Genomic DNA, 17,271 nt, shown 5'->3' with positions numbered 1-17,271 from the left:
TTCTTCTTCTTCTTTTATTTTCTTTTTGGTCCCGATAGAGCCTTTTGCGAGCATCTGCGATTGCCATTGCGCACAAAACATGAAATGCTCACGGTCCGCGTAGTCCATATAGGCGTGGGACTTTAGAGCGAGTTTAAGTTCCTCCAGACCGGAAGTGCTTCAGCGGGTTCCGCCACTTTCTTTCGCTTTCCCACGGGCGGGTGTGCATGGGAAGCCACTCCGCTTCCGCCCCGGCTGCCGTCTCTTTACTTTGACGTCGTCGTTGACGGTCGCGGCGGCGGCGTCTTTTCGAGGAGCAGCGACGGCGGGTAGGACGGACGGCTTTTCTAGCTGCCTTCACCTGACTCGCAGCCCCGCTCGGCTCCCCACCGCGGCCGCCCGCCCGCTCTCATCCGGGGAATGATGCCGTTTCGGGAGTTGGCTGACTCAGCGAGCCGCGAAATCCCTGGCCTGACTCCAAGGTCCGCCACCAGGTGTCCCGTGTCGCAGCCACACCGCGAGAGCCAGCCAGTCAGCCACCCCCTCCCATAGCTATAGCTAGCGGCGGCGGCGGGCGCATTGCGCTAATTGTGAGCGCCTGATGTAGTGCCCCAGGAATGCGCCGCCCCGACGCGACCACCATCACCACCAACCGAGCACCGCCGCTTCGGTCGGACGTCGCCTTGTGGCGACCGGTGGGACGCGCATCCTTCCTCGAAGTCCGGGCTGCATGGCGCGCTGAAAGCTAGCTTACTTCCGCGCATGGATAGGTTCTTCTCGCCTGGCGTTTGAAAGAACAGTGAAGCGAGAGAGAATATTGGCTGTACTCCACCAAAAAGTTAACGCAGGGCCCGGCACCTCCTACACATGCACACATACATACCCCCCCCCCCCCCCGCCCAATAGCCCATGTGTGTCGAGCCAACCCCTGCCCCTTTCATTTTTCTTTGTTTTAGTTAACGAGAGATCTTAACCAAAGAGTTATACTTTGCAACACAAACGCCTGCAGGGAATTTTACTCTTAGCATGTGCATTTTTTTTTCGTGTACGCGTATCTTTGTTCCTACGGTCAGTTGCTTAATTATGTGCAAGGCGAAGTGTGCAAACTGTCGTAAACTATGCAAGTGTGCGAAGTTGCTATACGCCTAGTGGGCTGAGCATTGGCGTTGTGGGAACACAGAATAAAAGGCAGTGCTAGGCAAGGCGCTAGGGTAGTGAGTATACATTCAGTGCATGCGTGTATAGCGTCGGGTACGTGTGTGTGTGAGAGAGAGAGAAAGAGGTGGGGAGGTCCAATGTTGAATCATAAGTCCAGGCCTCTTGCACCCATACGTGCTTTTATTCGTCATTGCGAAAGTCTGGCTTAGTATAAGTGGACCGGCCTAAGCTGCTGTGACTAAAGGAGCCACCCTCCCTGGAATGCTTCCCCCCCTCCACCTTTTTCCCCGGCGCATTTCGGCCAGTCCTGGCCGACCCTTGCGTCATTAAGTAACACCTATCGCCAACTCTTGCCGGTGCCGGAGTCTTCCCCCGTGGTGCTTGGACCAACTTCGTCCTGTCTTCACTTTCTTCGTCCGTGTCCTTCTTAGTGCGCTGCAATTTTTTCTTTCTTTTTTTTTCCTTTGGCACTGTAGCGTCGGAACAAGCAGGTTCTGCATTGTGTTTGCATGGCGCTGCCTGAAGACTGTCAGCAGTGCAGTACGTTATTACAGTCACTTCTATTACAGTCCTCTCCATCTTTAATTCTCCCTCTGTTCCCATGTGTAGGGTAGCGAACCGGTTGTCCTAAACTGGTTAACCTCCCTTCTTTCCTTCTGTACCACCTATCTCTTCTGAGGGGTCAATATCATAACGAGATATCACTTTTCTGTACGTCTCGTCGCAGGCATGTCTTGCGGAGCGTCGCTAGCGCTGGACTCCCGGCCGCGTCCTGCAGCTGCAGCTACCGTCGTCTCCGGTGGCTTCCCAGTCGCCGGTGGCCTCGGCGGCGCCGCGTCGTCGACGCTCGTCGTGCAGCGCCGTGCGACTCGTGACGCCCGGCGAACTGGTCGACTCGTGGCAGCGTCGGCGGCGGCTACTGCTCGTCGACTGCCGGCCCTTCCTGAGTTTCAACGCCGGCCGCATCCGGTCGGCGGTGAACGTGAACTGCGGCGACCGCATCACGAGACGACGCCTGCAGCAAGGGAGGCTCGCCCTGTGGGACCTGGTCGCCTGCCGACAGGCGCGCGACCAGCTGCGACAGGCGCGAGACATCGTCGTCTACGACGACTGCACCGGAGGACCTGGAGTCGCCGCAACCGAGCTCCTCGCTGGCGCTCGTGCTCGCCGTGTTGTGCCAGAACGGAGCCACGCCCGCCGTACTCAAAGGTGAGTGTTTCGTCACGTTATTTTCTTTTTCAATTGATCAACCACTACTGGTAGTTGGTTTATAGTAAAGAATGAATGTACTGCGCAGGACGCGCTCTCTCCTCTTGTTTTCTGTCAGCCCTTCTTCGCGTATCTTGCGCAGTGTAATACTTCTTCGAAAACTTCTATGAGTCATATGTAATTCCATTCGTAACCAAGAGGACAGCAGGGTACCATAGAGAAAGCTTTCTTTATGAGGGTACTGCAACGGGCGGTCCCAGTTTCCCAGTTTGAGCTTGACCTGCAGATGCTGTCATTGGCGTAACCGGGGGGGGGGGGGGGGGGGGGGGATTAACACCTCCCCTTAAGTTTTTCTATTTTGCTACAAACGCACGCACGAACATACACTAAGGGTGGTTGAACCCCCGCCCCACCAAAAAAAAAAAAAAAATCTGGCTAGCATCTGGAGCCTGTAGTTTACCAGAGCAAATTACATGGCACCGTCGGAGCAGGAGTCCAGAACGGCACCCGAAAAAGGCCGGCGAAGCCAAGGGAGAAAGCGAGAAGGGGGGGGAGGCAGCAGCTTGTGTTCAGGACGCTTGGCCTCCGTATGTCGCTATCTCGGAGGCCTCTGATGGTGGCATACAGAAGTCGAGTAGTGCGTTGCGCATGCCGGACGATTGCGCGGAGACGTAACGAATGTGCTGAATGCGCCGAGAAAGAGAGAGAGGGAGAAAAAAAGACGACCATCATTACCAACACACACACACACACACACACACACACACACACACACACACACACACACACACAACAGGCGCAAAAACACGAAGCCAGCAGCAGAAGCGAGGCCGCTGCAGCAAACCGGCTTTCACGGCGTGTCCGGTTCCGCCGTTCACCTTCAAAGGACGCGGCCTCCCAAGGACGGCTACAAATGTAGCCAGAGCCTCCGGCGCTGAGTCACACACGCAGCCAGCCAGCCCCGCAGGCCTTTGGCCCCGACGACGTCCGACTTGTAGTCACGGGACTTCCCCGACGTCGTCGGGTCGGACACCTGGCCGTTATGACCGCGCTGTAGTCTGTTCTACGTGAGAACACGCGTTTGTATGCTTCGGAAGAAGCGTCTTCTTGAGCATGAAGCAGGAAAAACCATCGTGGTCTTCGCCGCCGGCCATGTTGGAGCGCTGCCAGCAGTTTTGTGGTCGCTTCTACTGTGGCGGGCTCTCTCCTGAATCACGTGTCCGAACCACCACATAAGTCTGCGTGGTGCGCCCACCGTGGTGATGAGTCACTCCCTCAAGGGGGAGCACGCCGGTCCCATGCCTTATTCCAACAAGACCCGTCGTGGAAGACGTGCGTCACTTTTACAGGCTCTGGAATGGAAGTATTGACCGGTCAGCGGCTGACATAAGCGATAGATGTTTGGAATATTATCGGTTAAAAAAAAAAAGAAGGAAAGAAAAAAAAAGAACTGCGAAGAGTTTTGACGTAATCGGAGTTGTTACAGGCGCAGATAACGCCTCAAAGTAAGCAGAGACAGAGCCTTGTATCAAGAAAGAAAATAAATAATGCAAAGTACGTTGGAGTGCAGGAGTGAGCACTAAACTTAATTTAGGACCGGGCGCGCGTTCTCTTCGCCCAGAGGTGGGTGACTTCCTTATTCCAGGTAGCCGTGGCTTGCAGCCAACGCCCGGGCCCTGTCCGCCAGCCGGAGCTTGTCCTCGGGGTTTATAGTGACGGCAGCAACGCCTCGCTTTGGTAGTCCGGATTTCGTTGTATATGCTCTGTCCGCATATGGGCCGCATACCTGAATCGTTTCGGCATCCCCATACCATGTGGTACAGGGTGTTCGCAGTCTCCGGGCAGTATGTGCAGTTGCCGCTGAAGTTTCCGGGGAATACATCTTGTGGAGTAGTGTTAGAATGGAATGCACACTGCCCGCGTGCATTCCTGCTTGAGCAGTGTGCAATAAGACGCTCCTGTATCGTGCGTCTGGTGCACGTTAAGCACTGTTCCGGAGTCCGTTGTTGTGTCACACGTCTTTTCGAGTATTCGTGGACGGCGATAGGTGCACTACTCCGCAGTTCCTCTTCAGTTCCTGTGTGGTGCAGCTCTCATATTCAATGACGGTGTAAGGGGGCCTAGCGCTAATTACTGGGCGGCAACGCCTTGCCTGACGGAAAAACAAACGATTTGAAGGGGGATCTCTTTGTTGTTTCCGAGGAGCAGGAACATGGCGACGCGGCTGACGTCATCACCAGCCCTGCCGCCATGTTCCGTGCGACGTACGTTTCGGTTTCAGCTCTTTTCAGGTCATTCAGGTCGTTGGTATCGTGTCAGATTACGCACGATGAGGTGCCAGAGCGTAAAGTTGCACGGGGGCCCTTCTGTACGCAGACATTTAAACTGCAGCTATGAGAAAGTAGCACATACTTTGAGTGCACACTTAGCACCATAGGTAAATATTGTTACGCCTGTATACGACTTTGAATCGAAAAGGCTGCGTTCGAAACTCAAAAGCATTTATTTATTTATTTATTTATTTATTTATTTATTTATTTATTTATTTATTTATTTATTTATTTATTTATTTTATTTTTACATACTGCAGCCTCAATGAGGCTATTGCAGGAGTGGGAAAAGAAAACAAAACAATAACAGCAAACCAACATTCATGAACATGGTTCCAGAAATTCTTTCAGTGGTAAGCAACGCACACTTCCCGGCAACAAATTCCAGGCTTCTATAGCTGCAGGAAAAAAGCTATATTTGAACATGTCAGTGCGGGTGAAAAAAGTTGTAATGTTAAGGGCGTGGTCGCTCCGCGTAGATAAAGGTCTGGAGAACTGAAGATAACTGTCTAGAGTGTCGAGGCGGGGAGAATTGATTAGATTGTAAAGGAATTTCAGGCATTCAACGTGGCGACGCTTCGCAAATGTAGTGAGACCTAGTTGAGGAAGACAGTTCGACGGAGAAAAATCCCCGTCATATCTTTTGCATACAAAACGCACAGCTCTTTTTTGAGCGGATTCTAGTTTTTTAATGTCACATTTCTTATGTGGGTTCCACACCACGCAACCATATTCGAGGATGGGACGAATGAGAGCTTTGTAGGTAAGCGGTTTGGTTTCTTGAGGAGCAAGACGGAGCGTACGATGTAAATAGCCTAATTTCTTAAGAGCCTTGTTGCATGTGAGATCAATGTGTTTAGACCATGAGAGATTGTGTGTCATAAGGGTACCGAGGTACTTGAATTCGAACACCCTGCACAAACTAACATTGTTAAAACCATAGTCAAAAGTCAAGGGGCATGAACGTCGGGTAAATGACATAACGACGGTCTTGGAGAAGTTAATGTTCATTTGCCAAGATTTGGACCAGCTACAAAAGTGAGAGAAGGAATTGTTGAGAGTGGCATGATCCAGTGGAGATTTAACAGTATGATATAGGACGCAGTCATCTGCGAAAAGGCGTATTTTCACAGGGGTGTGCAAGGGGAGGTCATTAATATAAAGCAGGAATAAGAAGGGGCCCAGCACAGAACCCTGGGGAACACCTGATGAAACAGGCATCGAAGGCGAGTTAGTAGAGCTGAAGCACACATACTGTGAAGGTTAGACACGCCCCAGTCTTTACCAAAGAGACTCCCAGTCGGTCTGGTTGGCTGTTGACCACTTATATGTAAGCAGTGTACGTCCCGAGCCATTCGTTGTAAGGCGTACTGTACGCTGCGCAGGCCACTAACATTCACTGCCACATTTCACATTCGGCTCATTCATTGGTCACGCTTTCGTGTGAACGTGACAGGCTTGAAAATGTATTCACTTCTAGAGTGTTACGTGTCTGATTAGTAAGCATTAACTAGGAACTTAATTAATCTCCAAACAACAGAATGTATATTTATTAGAGGGCTAAACGGCGGATGGTGGAAGTGTGAAGCTGATAAGGAAGAGGGGGAGAGGTATGGGAGGTGGGTGATGCGTGGACAATAGGCCGTTGTCATTGAAGACAGGACCGAGGGAGCCCATTGTTTTGCCGCGACACATTTTTTTTTTTTCCTTCCTATCCGTCGCGTTGCGCAAGGCGTGTGTTTGTGCAATGAGGGAAGTCGCTCCACGGGTGATTGACGTTGCTATGCGTGTATTGCATGTGTCACAAGAATGCAGTAACAACTTTCCTTTTTTCCATGTTGTGTATTTATCAAGTGAGTAAGCGCGACCAAGTTGGTGAAATTTAGTTAAACTGTGGTTACAACCGTTCAGTTGAGTTTGAATGAAGATGATGTTGCTGTTGTGACAGTGAATAGCCAACGTCAGCCGACACTATAGCCACTCCGATTAGCCAGCAACGCTGATTGTACGCATATAAAATTCGATCAGGAGTTATGTTATCGTCGACATCATAAGGGTCGTTACGCTAGCTTTCAACAGCTCGGCTATGCTCACGGGGTCGGTCCGATGGGCCCATCTGTTCGTCAGCAATAGGGGCTGACGATACGAAACAAAGTTATCGTTACACCACACACAACGAAGAGCGCGGTGATTGCAACAAACACGGGTACCTCGGCATTAGATTAAAAGCCTCCATAACCACCGACCGACCGACCGGACTGTACACCCATGGTGTGGCTGACGTGTTTGCACGCGGTCACGTGACGCACCCAATCAACCGTCGGTGAAGAAGATGCGGGGTTCGTGTGCTTCGCTGCGCTGTCGCGCGAAGTCGTGAGTCAAACGCGCGGTGCTCGCGCGATGACGCTGCGATGAATCACGGACCGACGTCAGGGCAGCGACGTTTCGGTTGCCCCGCACCGTTCTTCTTCTCCCCCCTCACCCCCCCCCCCCTTCCATTTCAACTCACACTCATTCGTCGTCCCCCTGATGGAGGCGATCAATGGAGCGTATTAGTCACACTCGCGCGCGAGATTCGAACGCCAGTGTAGCTTGCTATACACTTGCGGCTGCAGCCGGGCCCCGTACGCGGGCGTGAAGCACCGCGGAGGTCTCTCTTTTTTTTCGTGCGACCCAGTGCATATGGAGAAGGCGAGTGAGTTGCAACGACAGGGTCGCTATTGAGGATTATAGGTCCAATTGGCGATGTCGCGTTGTGCATACATGCATGGGTGACAATGGTAATTACAGGTAGCTCGGAGAGACGCTTGCACTGAGATTCCATGCTGGACAGTAGAGAGTTTTAGAATAGGGCATCCAAAGCTTTGCGTACGCTGTCCTTTGCGTTTGCTGCCACTGCGCATGCTTCGTGCGCTAATCTCTTGGGTACCCGCGTTAAGTGACGAAACGAGCGTATCGTACCCAACTAACGCTAACTCAGCGTATCATGTTCTAAAACTGCCTAATGTCAAATTCCATGCGGTCCATGTTCCCTGCATGTCGAATTCGCCGTATTGTCACGTCTGACCGGCTCAAGACGCCGTCATTAGACAATTCGACTATGTCCAGAATAGTGCACCCTAGCAGTGGGCATAAGCGGATGACTGTGTTAGTGACGTTGATGATGGCAGCTGCATTCGGTGCGGCGACGCCGGCTCATCAACAACCTGTTGCAAATCCTGTATGGTTGCGCCATTCAGCATAGCCAATTAGGGGCACGCAGCTGCATGCGCTGTGGACCCAGTTGTCACCGTTGCTTAGTACAGCTCATTGCCTACAAGTGGCTTTTCGTGTGTTGCAGTTCGGAGTGCTGTGGCTTACTTTAGCCTCCCGGACCCCCTCCCGGGGAAAAAAAAAGAAAAAAAAAACACGAGCAAGGAGGCATTGAACTGTAGCGCTAACAAAGTACGAACAGACATGACAGTACTAACGCCCATGTTGTCCTTCGTCCCGTCACTTTTGTTGTGTTCCGTCTCGTTACCAATGCGCACTTATTGCGTTAAACATGAAGTGGCTATCGCACAAGAAAGTATAGCGTTGTTCCGATAATGGAGACTACAAACGTGCGCTCCTGTCCTACACTTTTTCGTTTGCCAACTGTGTTTAGCCGCTGCGACCTTTTAACAGGTCATTTAGGTGTTCCCTTTCATATTGTTCTTGACTGTATACGTTGTTCCGGTAATGGAGACTACAAACGTGCGCTCGTTTCCCATTGTGTATTCCCACAGGTGGCTTTCGCGAGTTCCAGCGCCAGTTCGCCCACGAGTGCACGAGCAGCGCAGCGCCACCGCCATCTTGCGTCGAATCCGCGTCCGAGGCCGTGCGCGACGTGTCGCAGTGGCCCGCGACGTGCGTACTACCTTTCCTGTTACTGGGCAACGAGCGTGACGCCCGGGACGCCGAGCTGCTGCAAAGGCTGGGCGTCGGCTACGTGCTTCATGTGACGCCGGCCCTCCAGCAAACCAACACTGCTCCTCATCCGACCAACGCCGGCGCGGACACGGCGACGACGGGGGCACAGCAGGAGCATTGTCCGGGACTACGGTGCAAGAGACTGCCGGCGTCGGACAGCTGCCATCAGAACCTGAAACAGTTCTTCGACGACGCCTTCCAGTTCCTAGGTACGTGCACGCAATCAATTGAGATACGCCATGACTAATACCGGTGTCACACGCGCACTTTTAATCGCGATCAGGGCCAAACCGGATCGGATTTCTTGATGGCGATCTACAATGGCCGCTGCTACACGGTCAAAACTAATGTGTGTCTATCTTGTCGTAGACGTCAGCCAAATCGCGATTAAAGGTGACCTTGTAAAAGCACCTGATCCGGATTAAGCCTAATCCGGATCAGCCTTAATCGCGTTCGAAAGTGCCCGTGTGACACCGGTATAAGTTGCTGTAGTTCGCGCTTGTGCTGTGTCCTGTGCGTTCCTTTCTGTGTGTCTCGGTAGGGCACTGTAATCAGCACAGCTTTATACAGTCAAATCTCGTTATATCCGATATTCGTTGTAACAGTATAGAGATAAAGACGGGCTCTAACAAACTGGCAATCAGGCTCGCGCAAAAATACTACTAGATACAAAAACGCATGCATACACTGCGTAGAAATAAGTTTTCCACAGTGTCCGTGCACGAGAGGTCATTTTCTACTTCGGCCGTTTCAATTGTCAGGGACTTTTTCCAATGAGATTCTCAGTCTCCTGGCTATGTCCGCGGCAACCACACGGCTCAATTGCGTCAAAATTTCCGCAACTTTTAAAACGACATGTTAAACAAAACTGGGGACGTGAATTGTCTTTCAATATTTATTCTGCTTTTTATGCCATCTTCAGAGTTCTTGAGCCTCGCGCGAACCAAATATTTCTTCGTTATAGCCGATATCGCGGCGGCTCTCTTGTTTTCCGTTTCGTTATAAAAAGAAAAAATATCGCTGAATTCAAGAGTGACCAACCAAATTCATATTAAGTACCGGTACGGCGAACCACCACAGCTAAAACTAAAGCTAAAACATCCTATTACTTGAGATTATGCTCAGTAGCTGATGTCAGTTTGTGTCATCGCTGTTTGCGACTATATGCAAGCGGGCACATTCACCTAACGAGTGGTTTTTCCAGTCACCGGTGGCGCAAACTTGTAGCTATAGAGTGCAAATGCATTAATTATAGTCAAGATGAACCCTCGCCAAAAGACATATACCGCGACAGCACTGCAGAGGTGAAACACTGCTGGCCTGTCTAACAGCACAGCCTCTAGCGGCGATTGCGACAGGCCCGGAGCTTCATACGGCATGAGCGGAAGTTGAGAAGAGATTCCATTGGACTTCTTGGTTCAACATAACGAAGAAAACAGCGCAAATACCGACGAAGAGAGGCATACGTTATACAAACGCAGCGCTGACTTTCGTGCCTGACTGTGCCCTGCAGCCTGCCCCTTTCACATACATACGTTCTGTGAAAGCGTCATTATACTTAGATGCTATATGTGTCGTAACTACAATACTCAGGTAGAAGAAAGTTTGTGCACGTGAACATCAATTAAGACTGCTGTGTACTCCTAGCTCACAACTTCTCGGGCGCCTCAGCTTCCAGTCTCGTAGGGCTGCATGATTCCGTTTGTCTTTCTATGTATTCGCAGTTTGCAGGGTTGGTTACTTCTGTGCACTTTATTACGCATCCCTATTATTCACTCGCGAGTAGCCGTTTGGGGATGAGGTGTCCTCCGTCCCGCACCCTGATCACAGTGAATACAGCCAGCATATGAGAGGGTGAGCGCGTGAGTGTGACGCATGCGCAGATGGTCGCACGCGCCGATCGCTGGGAATCCACACTCTCGCGCTGACATCATCGTCCCAAGTCCCTATGCCTGATGGCGCACCACCAGCGGCACATCGCGAGTCCGAGAGCGCCGCAGTGCAACTGTTGACACCCCCTCTCGTTCGCCTCGTCACCGCGAGAGGGCATCCCCCGTCCGCGTGTAGGGATGAAGAAGAAGAAGGGTGTGACTCAGCATAGTGCACCCGGGGTTCGCGTAGTCCGCAGCTGCGCTGGCTGGCTGGCCATTGTTAGCGGCCCTACCTACCTGCCCGCCTGTCAGTGCGTCACCAGCGCGCGGCGGCGGCGAGAACACGTGGCCCGCGAGCGTACCATGACGTCACGAGCGGAGGGGGCAGTGACGTCACCGGGTGCGAACCTCGCGCGCGCCGCTTTTGAAAGCGCGCGCGGGGTTGCAAGCCCGACTCAGGAGTGACGGTTTGGTTCGGTCGTGTGAATCACACACCGATGCGTTGACAGCGAACGTGGGGGGTGGGGGGGGAACGGTGCGTACGCGCGCGGCCGGGATTGTTCCCTCCCTTGCGTCTCCGTATACGCGCTTTGGTGTGGTTCTTGTATAACGTTTTAACGCGATTTGCTTCTTACGTGGCCTTGTCCACGGCACGAGGGAGCGAGCTGTGACGGCAATGAACGTCCGATGCTTGACGCGAGCGGGAAGGGAGGGGGGGGATGGGGGGGGGGGGACCAGGTCATGCGAGCCGTGACGCATTTTCAGATGCACACACGGCTCATCGTTGACCGGCGGTGGCGTATACTATATGACGCTATCGCGAAAAGACGCGACGTTGTGCTAGTTGCTACATCTTGGAAGGCGTGGGAATGAAGAAGGGAGAGGAAAAATAGGCGGGGACCGAGACGCGCGCGCTTGTTTGCGATGTCCTTTCTTGCCTCCGTCAGCGTCCTCCTAGGTTTTCCTTTCTTTCTTTATTTCTTTCTTTCTTTCTTTCTTTTTTTTTCTTTCTTTCTTTCTTTTTTCTGCCGGTGTTCCCACGCCCCATTCAAGTTGACGTCATCCATACTACATACTGTTGCGTCTATGATTATTACTGAGTAAGATAATTAACGCGTTAATGTAGACGTTATAATCGCACGCAAATAGAAAAATTAGTCAATGTGTGTAATGACTTAGCCAACATTGATCACCAGTGCTAACGAGCGTTGGTAGTACGCCAGTAAACTCGGTATTCCGAGTCACGTGACGCAGTGCGACGCTCTGTATGACTCCTTCGGGATGGGTCCCATATTTTTTTTTTTTTTCTTCAGAAACTTGAGACAACGTACAGCGCGTTACACAATGCGGCTGGATGTGGCCGAGCTAGACAGATCGACATTATCTTCAAAAAGAAAGAACTAACTTTCTTGGCACGATCTTGCGCTAATCTGTAAGGAAACTGTAGTCGGCCACAAGGAAACGCCGTCATGAGGTGATGGCGTTCTTTTTCTTCTTTTTCTTTTTTTTTTTCCTTCGCAATTTCATGCAGCTTTTGCGTTTCTCGCTGTCTTTATCTAACTGACGCGTTGCGCTTCTTTTCCTCGATAGTTTGCTCCACGAAGAAAGAAAGCTAGTAGACGGTCCACTACGCGTAGCGATCGAGTGCGCTTCGAAGGTCTTCCGAGAACTGATACGTCGACGTTAGTCGACGTCGCGTCATGCCGCCACGCGCGTCAGACGCGTGGGACGACCTGTTGCCGCGGGACCGGGGTTCTTACGCTAGCTATTCAGGACAGCTTGTGAAGGAACAGGCGCGGATGTGAAATGAAGACAAAAGAAAGAGGAAACAGACAAGACGATGCGCTGACTATCAACCGAAATTTTATTGAAGAAACTTGACATCAGCAAACAACCTTCTAGGAACTACTCATGCGCATACACGAACACGTACGCGTCCAGAACACGATAAAAAGATACATGTGATTTTTTTTTTTTCTACATCCGCGCTGTTCCTTCACAAGATGTATACAACCACCGACTCGCCCAAATGTGCATCCCTCTGCTATTTATTGCTATTTAAATGTGTGTCTGCAATTTAAATGTGCATCCCTCCGCTAGGCCTGAACAACTTGAGACAGATGCGCGCTGTCGGGGGATCGGAACAATTCATGCCGCGGAGAAAAGAACCGATTAATTAACAGTGCGTCATCTCTCCCGGAACCGCTATAATTAATAGCGATCGGATGACTTGTCATCGTTATTGGCATTTCACTGAAGTATCGTAAGACACGTCACTTATTCTGTGCGAGGAATTGCAGCCGGCTTTTCAAACTATATGTATACGTTCTGATCAGCACGGCCATAAATAGGACTACACACACACACGCACGCACTAAATAAGAGAAGAAAAAAAACATAATAAGATGCTCCTGTGTCGTCGTTGTCTTCTTTACGTCCCTGTCTTGCATTGCGCCCCCTTTTTTTGCATTTAGGATTAATTGTTATCAACTAGCCCAAATGGTTGTTTTGTTTAAAAAAAAAGCAACATATTTGCACGATTTCAGGAAAGAATTTAGCGACTCTGCTCCTGACCGGCATTTTATAGAGGGTCTTGTTTATCTTTATTTATTTATTTGTTTCATTACCGGCAGCGCCAACAGGCATTGCAGCGGGGGAGGGTATACAAAAAAAAAGGAAAAGAAAGAAGATACATTGCCAGCCAAGCAACTAATCAAACAGTCGCCAATTAATCAATCACAATCAGCGACACAAATACACGTAACACTGAAAAAAATAAAATAAAACGCGTTCATTGCAACATAGAAAACATCATTAGACATTATAGAGGCAGTGTTTGAAGGTAATTCATTCCATTCTCGAATTTTCTTTTTTTTTGTGCGCGTACGTGTGTTGTGTGTTTTGTGAAGTGCAACCAGATTAATAAATTCAGTTAATGCCTAGATTGAGGTCATGAGTGACCTTACCTCACCTGTTCTTTTTTTTTTCCTTCACTTTTTGTTTTTAATCAAGAACTTTAAGCACCTACACAGAAACCTCAAGTCGTGGTGTGTCTATAGTCATAATTCCTTAGGTGAACGCATACGATTCAGCATTCGATGTTCGACATAACAAACTTTTCTGGTAAGAGAGTTTCATGTGGAGTTGTCATATCACACGGGTGTGTAATTATTGACCATCTTCGCATTGTGTTTGCCACCGGCCCGGCCAAGCGAAATTCCGCGAACATTCGGATCCGGCCCCCGTAACGGGGATTTCCCGGTACAGACTCGCGTCGAAAGAACATCGCTCGCGCCACTTTCAGATGAACACACAGCGCGCGCTGCAACCGGAAACCGGCGACGGCATTTTCGCACGATGCAAACATTGCCAGGCGCGTCCGGTTTCTTCCGCGACAGGCAAGCCCTCATCGTCGCGACCGGCAAACAAAGGAATGCGTAGGCCCCGCCCCCATTTCGCATTAATCGTAACTTCTAACCAGTTGAGTTGCATATCGTCTCGCCCTCGTCTGTCGTGTTTTCTTCTTGTGTCCATGTAATGTAATATATGGGCGAAGTGGACGAGGAAGAGCCGTGGTTCGTAGCTCAATTGGTATAGAGCATCGGACGCGCGTAATTCGAAGGTTATGGTTTCGGGTACCACCGATGGAAAGGGTGATTTTTCGTCCACTTTGATTCATTTCAACTTATGTCCTAACTGCTACACTACAGTTTAAAAGACGACACTTAACGTCTTCTATTCTTCCTAGCTAACTGAATTCGCCCACGACGTATCTGTAGCTCGCTGAACACCTAGGTATTCAGGTTGACGCGTTACTCACTTTTTGAAGACTTTCGACAGTTATCCACTGAAAACTCGTACGTAAACTTATCCTTATGCTAAATAACCGATATGCTGGGCCACTGGCATAGCCAGGGGAGAGGCGGGCGTTCAATTTTGCATGTGTATATACACACACACATTCAAACACACGCAAGAACACAAAGTGTGGTTGAACCCCCCCCCCCCCTCCGAAAAAAATAGGCAGTTTTAGAATAGCGTACGCTAAGTTAACGTTTGCGGCCCGCTATTTCCGTCACTTAACGGGAGCCCGCCAAGCGGTTAGCGTACGACGCATGCGCAGTTGCCCGATAGGCCAACGCAAAGCTTTGCGCACGCTATTCTATATGCTAACGTCCCCGCTGGACGGACCGAGAACCTCTTAACTGTTTTCCACTCAAAGGTAGAGCTTATAATGTACAGCGTGTTCCAGCTAACCCGGGCCAATCAAACTAAAACGCTAGAGAATGAAAAAAAGGGGGGAGGACGAAAAGAGATGCGACGATGAGATCTGACAGGCATAGTTGGGCGAGTTGGTAAACGTGCATTACGAAGTGAATTAAGCGCGAAAGAAACCACAACAGGAAAGAACGTCGTTTCTTTTGCGCTTTGTTTCACGATGGCGATGAGGTCAACGGTATTGTTACATAACCGATATGTGACCACCGCCTTGAACAAATGTTGCAAATAGAGCTTATCACACACGTTCAAGGCCGGCTCGTCCCGTTGATAACGTCGCGCCCGTCGGGCCTCTGACCACTTGCCAAGCAATCGCAAAATGAGGCCCCAGGTCACGCGTTCTGTGGGCACTGTTTACTTCGTTAGTGAAAAATAAGTTACCCAAGTTACTTACTTGCGTAATTACCAGAGCTGGCGTGTCAGGTTGTGCGCTTCACCTTCGATAACAGCACTGTCACTTGTGTCCAGCTGGTTACTTTTTCCTAGTTACTACTTCCGTGTTGTTTTTAAAGTTTCGGCGCGAAACGCGTTCAATCTTCAAGGGGCAAACTGAGGCCACGTCCGCGCATGCGCTGCAGTCACGTGGTCGTGCGCGCCCGCTAACAGCGCTTTTCAAAAAGGTGTTTTGGTTTCGGTATCGCCTAGAATAGTTTTGACATTTTGTTATGCGAGCTTTGGGGCTTCTTCCTTCTGCAGGCCCCTACGTGCGCCTGTATCGATTTGTGCGTGCATATAAACTAGAGTAAGCACCCGTCGTGTCTGTTTCTTCGTCCACGTTGCCATACCACCAACTAGCCCAGTTGTCGACCTTGCTACAGATAAACTGAATTTCTTTCCGTTCTCTGTTCCCGCAGATGAGGCGCATGCGAGCGGTAGCCGCGTGCTGGTGCACTGCCACGCGGGCGTGTCCCGGTCTCCGACGATCACCGTGGCCTACCTGATGCACCACCTGCGACTGCCCCTGGTGGACGCGTACCGATACCTCAAGGCCAAGCGACCCATCATCTCGCCAAACCTCAACTTCATGGGACAGCTGGTCGAGCTGGAACAGAAGCTCGCACAAAACGACCACCAACAGCCCTGCGTACAGTGCTGCCGGGCATCAGCCACCTTGCTCGAGCTGCTCGCTGCCGAGCCGTCTTCGTCGGCTGGTGTCTGAGAGCGCGAAACCATCTTCCTAGGGACCAATCCGGTGCCTTCGACGTGTTCCCATCAGCCTTCTTCGATTTGTGTGTGTTTGTGTGCGGCTTTAGTCATTTAAGGCAGAGAAAAACTAAGCCACGCTGCATTTGTGCCCAAGAGACCTTACCCATCGTTTGGTTGTGATACGTTACTGGTACTCCATAGGCGTGCGCAGGGTTCCTCAATACCCGCCACGGAGGTGTAGTGGTTGTGGTTCTCGACTGCTGCCCCGAAGGACGCGGGATCGAATCCTGGCCGCATTTTGATGGACGCGAAAATGCTTAAGGCCCGTACTTGAGCGAATCAGAGGGCGCCATGAAACGTCACCGCATGCGTAGGCGGCCGCTTCCGCTGCTTCATGACCGCTTCCGTGTTTTCCGTGATCATGGCTGCGATGGATGTCGGCGCAGACGTTGAACCCGCTGAACCTTGCAATGAAGACCTCGCAATGGAAGCGGGTTTACATTTCAGCGACCTAAGCCAAGTGGAGCGCGATATGCTCCTTCGAGCTCGCGCGGCAGGCGTTCCTGCGTACGACAGCGCGCCGCTGGCCGCACCGTCGGAGAGCGAAGCCTCGTTGTCGACGGAAGGCGAGGCGGCCAGTCAGCCAAGCGAAGACGTTTAGGGTAGCAATCATAACTAGGATTCTACACTTACCGAGACGCTGGTTTGCTCCTGCGAGGGCACCTGTGGCGGGAATGAAGGAGCCAATAGGGACGGCACAGCTGATCGCGTGAGGAGTCCCTTTTGGGGCACGCCGAGAGCCTTCCCGAGCACAGGATTGTAAACATAATCTGATGGCGAGAAGTGCAGTGAACACACCACCGGTTTCTTTAGCTCCTTCTGTCGTCGAATCATGGGCACAGCGTTGAGCCATCGCGAACGACGGGGCTCATCGCGTGGCACCGCATGGAAAGACACAGACGGGTCGACACTGCCGCTGCCCTTGATCAGACGCCGTGGACCGTTAATACAGCCCTCAACACTACACACATTACGCATTTTGCGGTTTGCTGCAAGTTCTCCGGTCTCAGAGCCTGTAAGGTGTGGTGTCCGGCGGGTATCGTAGCAGGTAGCTGGCTCGCGCCGTCGTCCACAACGGTTGTGCTCAAGTCGATATCTCCAGAGAGAATAACACGTATCCGATGGGAAGCACGGACGGGGTGCCCAATTGGTTCCACAAATGCACCGCACAATGACGACGTACAAGTCCCACACCTTGACGAATTGATTCCGAGGACACCCGGCGACATGGTACGCGTCGAGTCCGGAGGGTCGTTCACTTCGGAGATCTTCCATGACGGCCACTGTCT

The 17,271-nt window shown here is 51.2% G+C and overlaps 1 protein-coding gene across 1 annotated transcript; it reads left to right on the top strand.

Annotated features, from left to right (window-relative positions):
- The first annotated feature begins 402 nt into the window (after positions 1–402).
- On the top strand, positions 403–16,260 carry LOC119374786 (dual specificity protein phosphatase 10-like). Its single transcript, XM_037644969.2, is given in 5 exon segments — positions 403–510; positions 1,889–2,254; positions 2,256–2,346; positions 8,444–8,836; positions 15,631–16,260. Coding segments are annotated over 5 exon segments (1,263 nt in total). The 3' UTR covers positions 15,936–16,260.
- The last annotated feature ends 1,011 nt before the right edge of the window (positions 16,261–17,271 follow it).

This window comes from Rhipicephalus sanguineus, chromosome 11, assembly GCF_013339695.2.
Source record: "Rhipicephalus sanguineus isolate Rsan-2018 chromosome 11, BIME_Rsan_1.4, whole genome shotgun sequence".
Classification (NCBI taxonomy): domain Eukaryota; kingdom Metazoa; phylum Arthropoda; class Arachnida; order Ixodida; family Ixodidae; genus Rhipicephalus; species Rhipicephalus sanguineus.
This window is presented reverse-complemented; position numbering and strand designations above follow the sequence as displayed.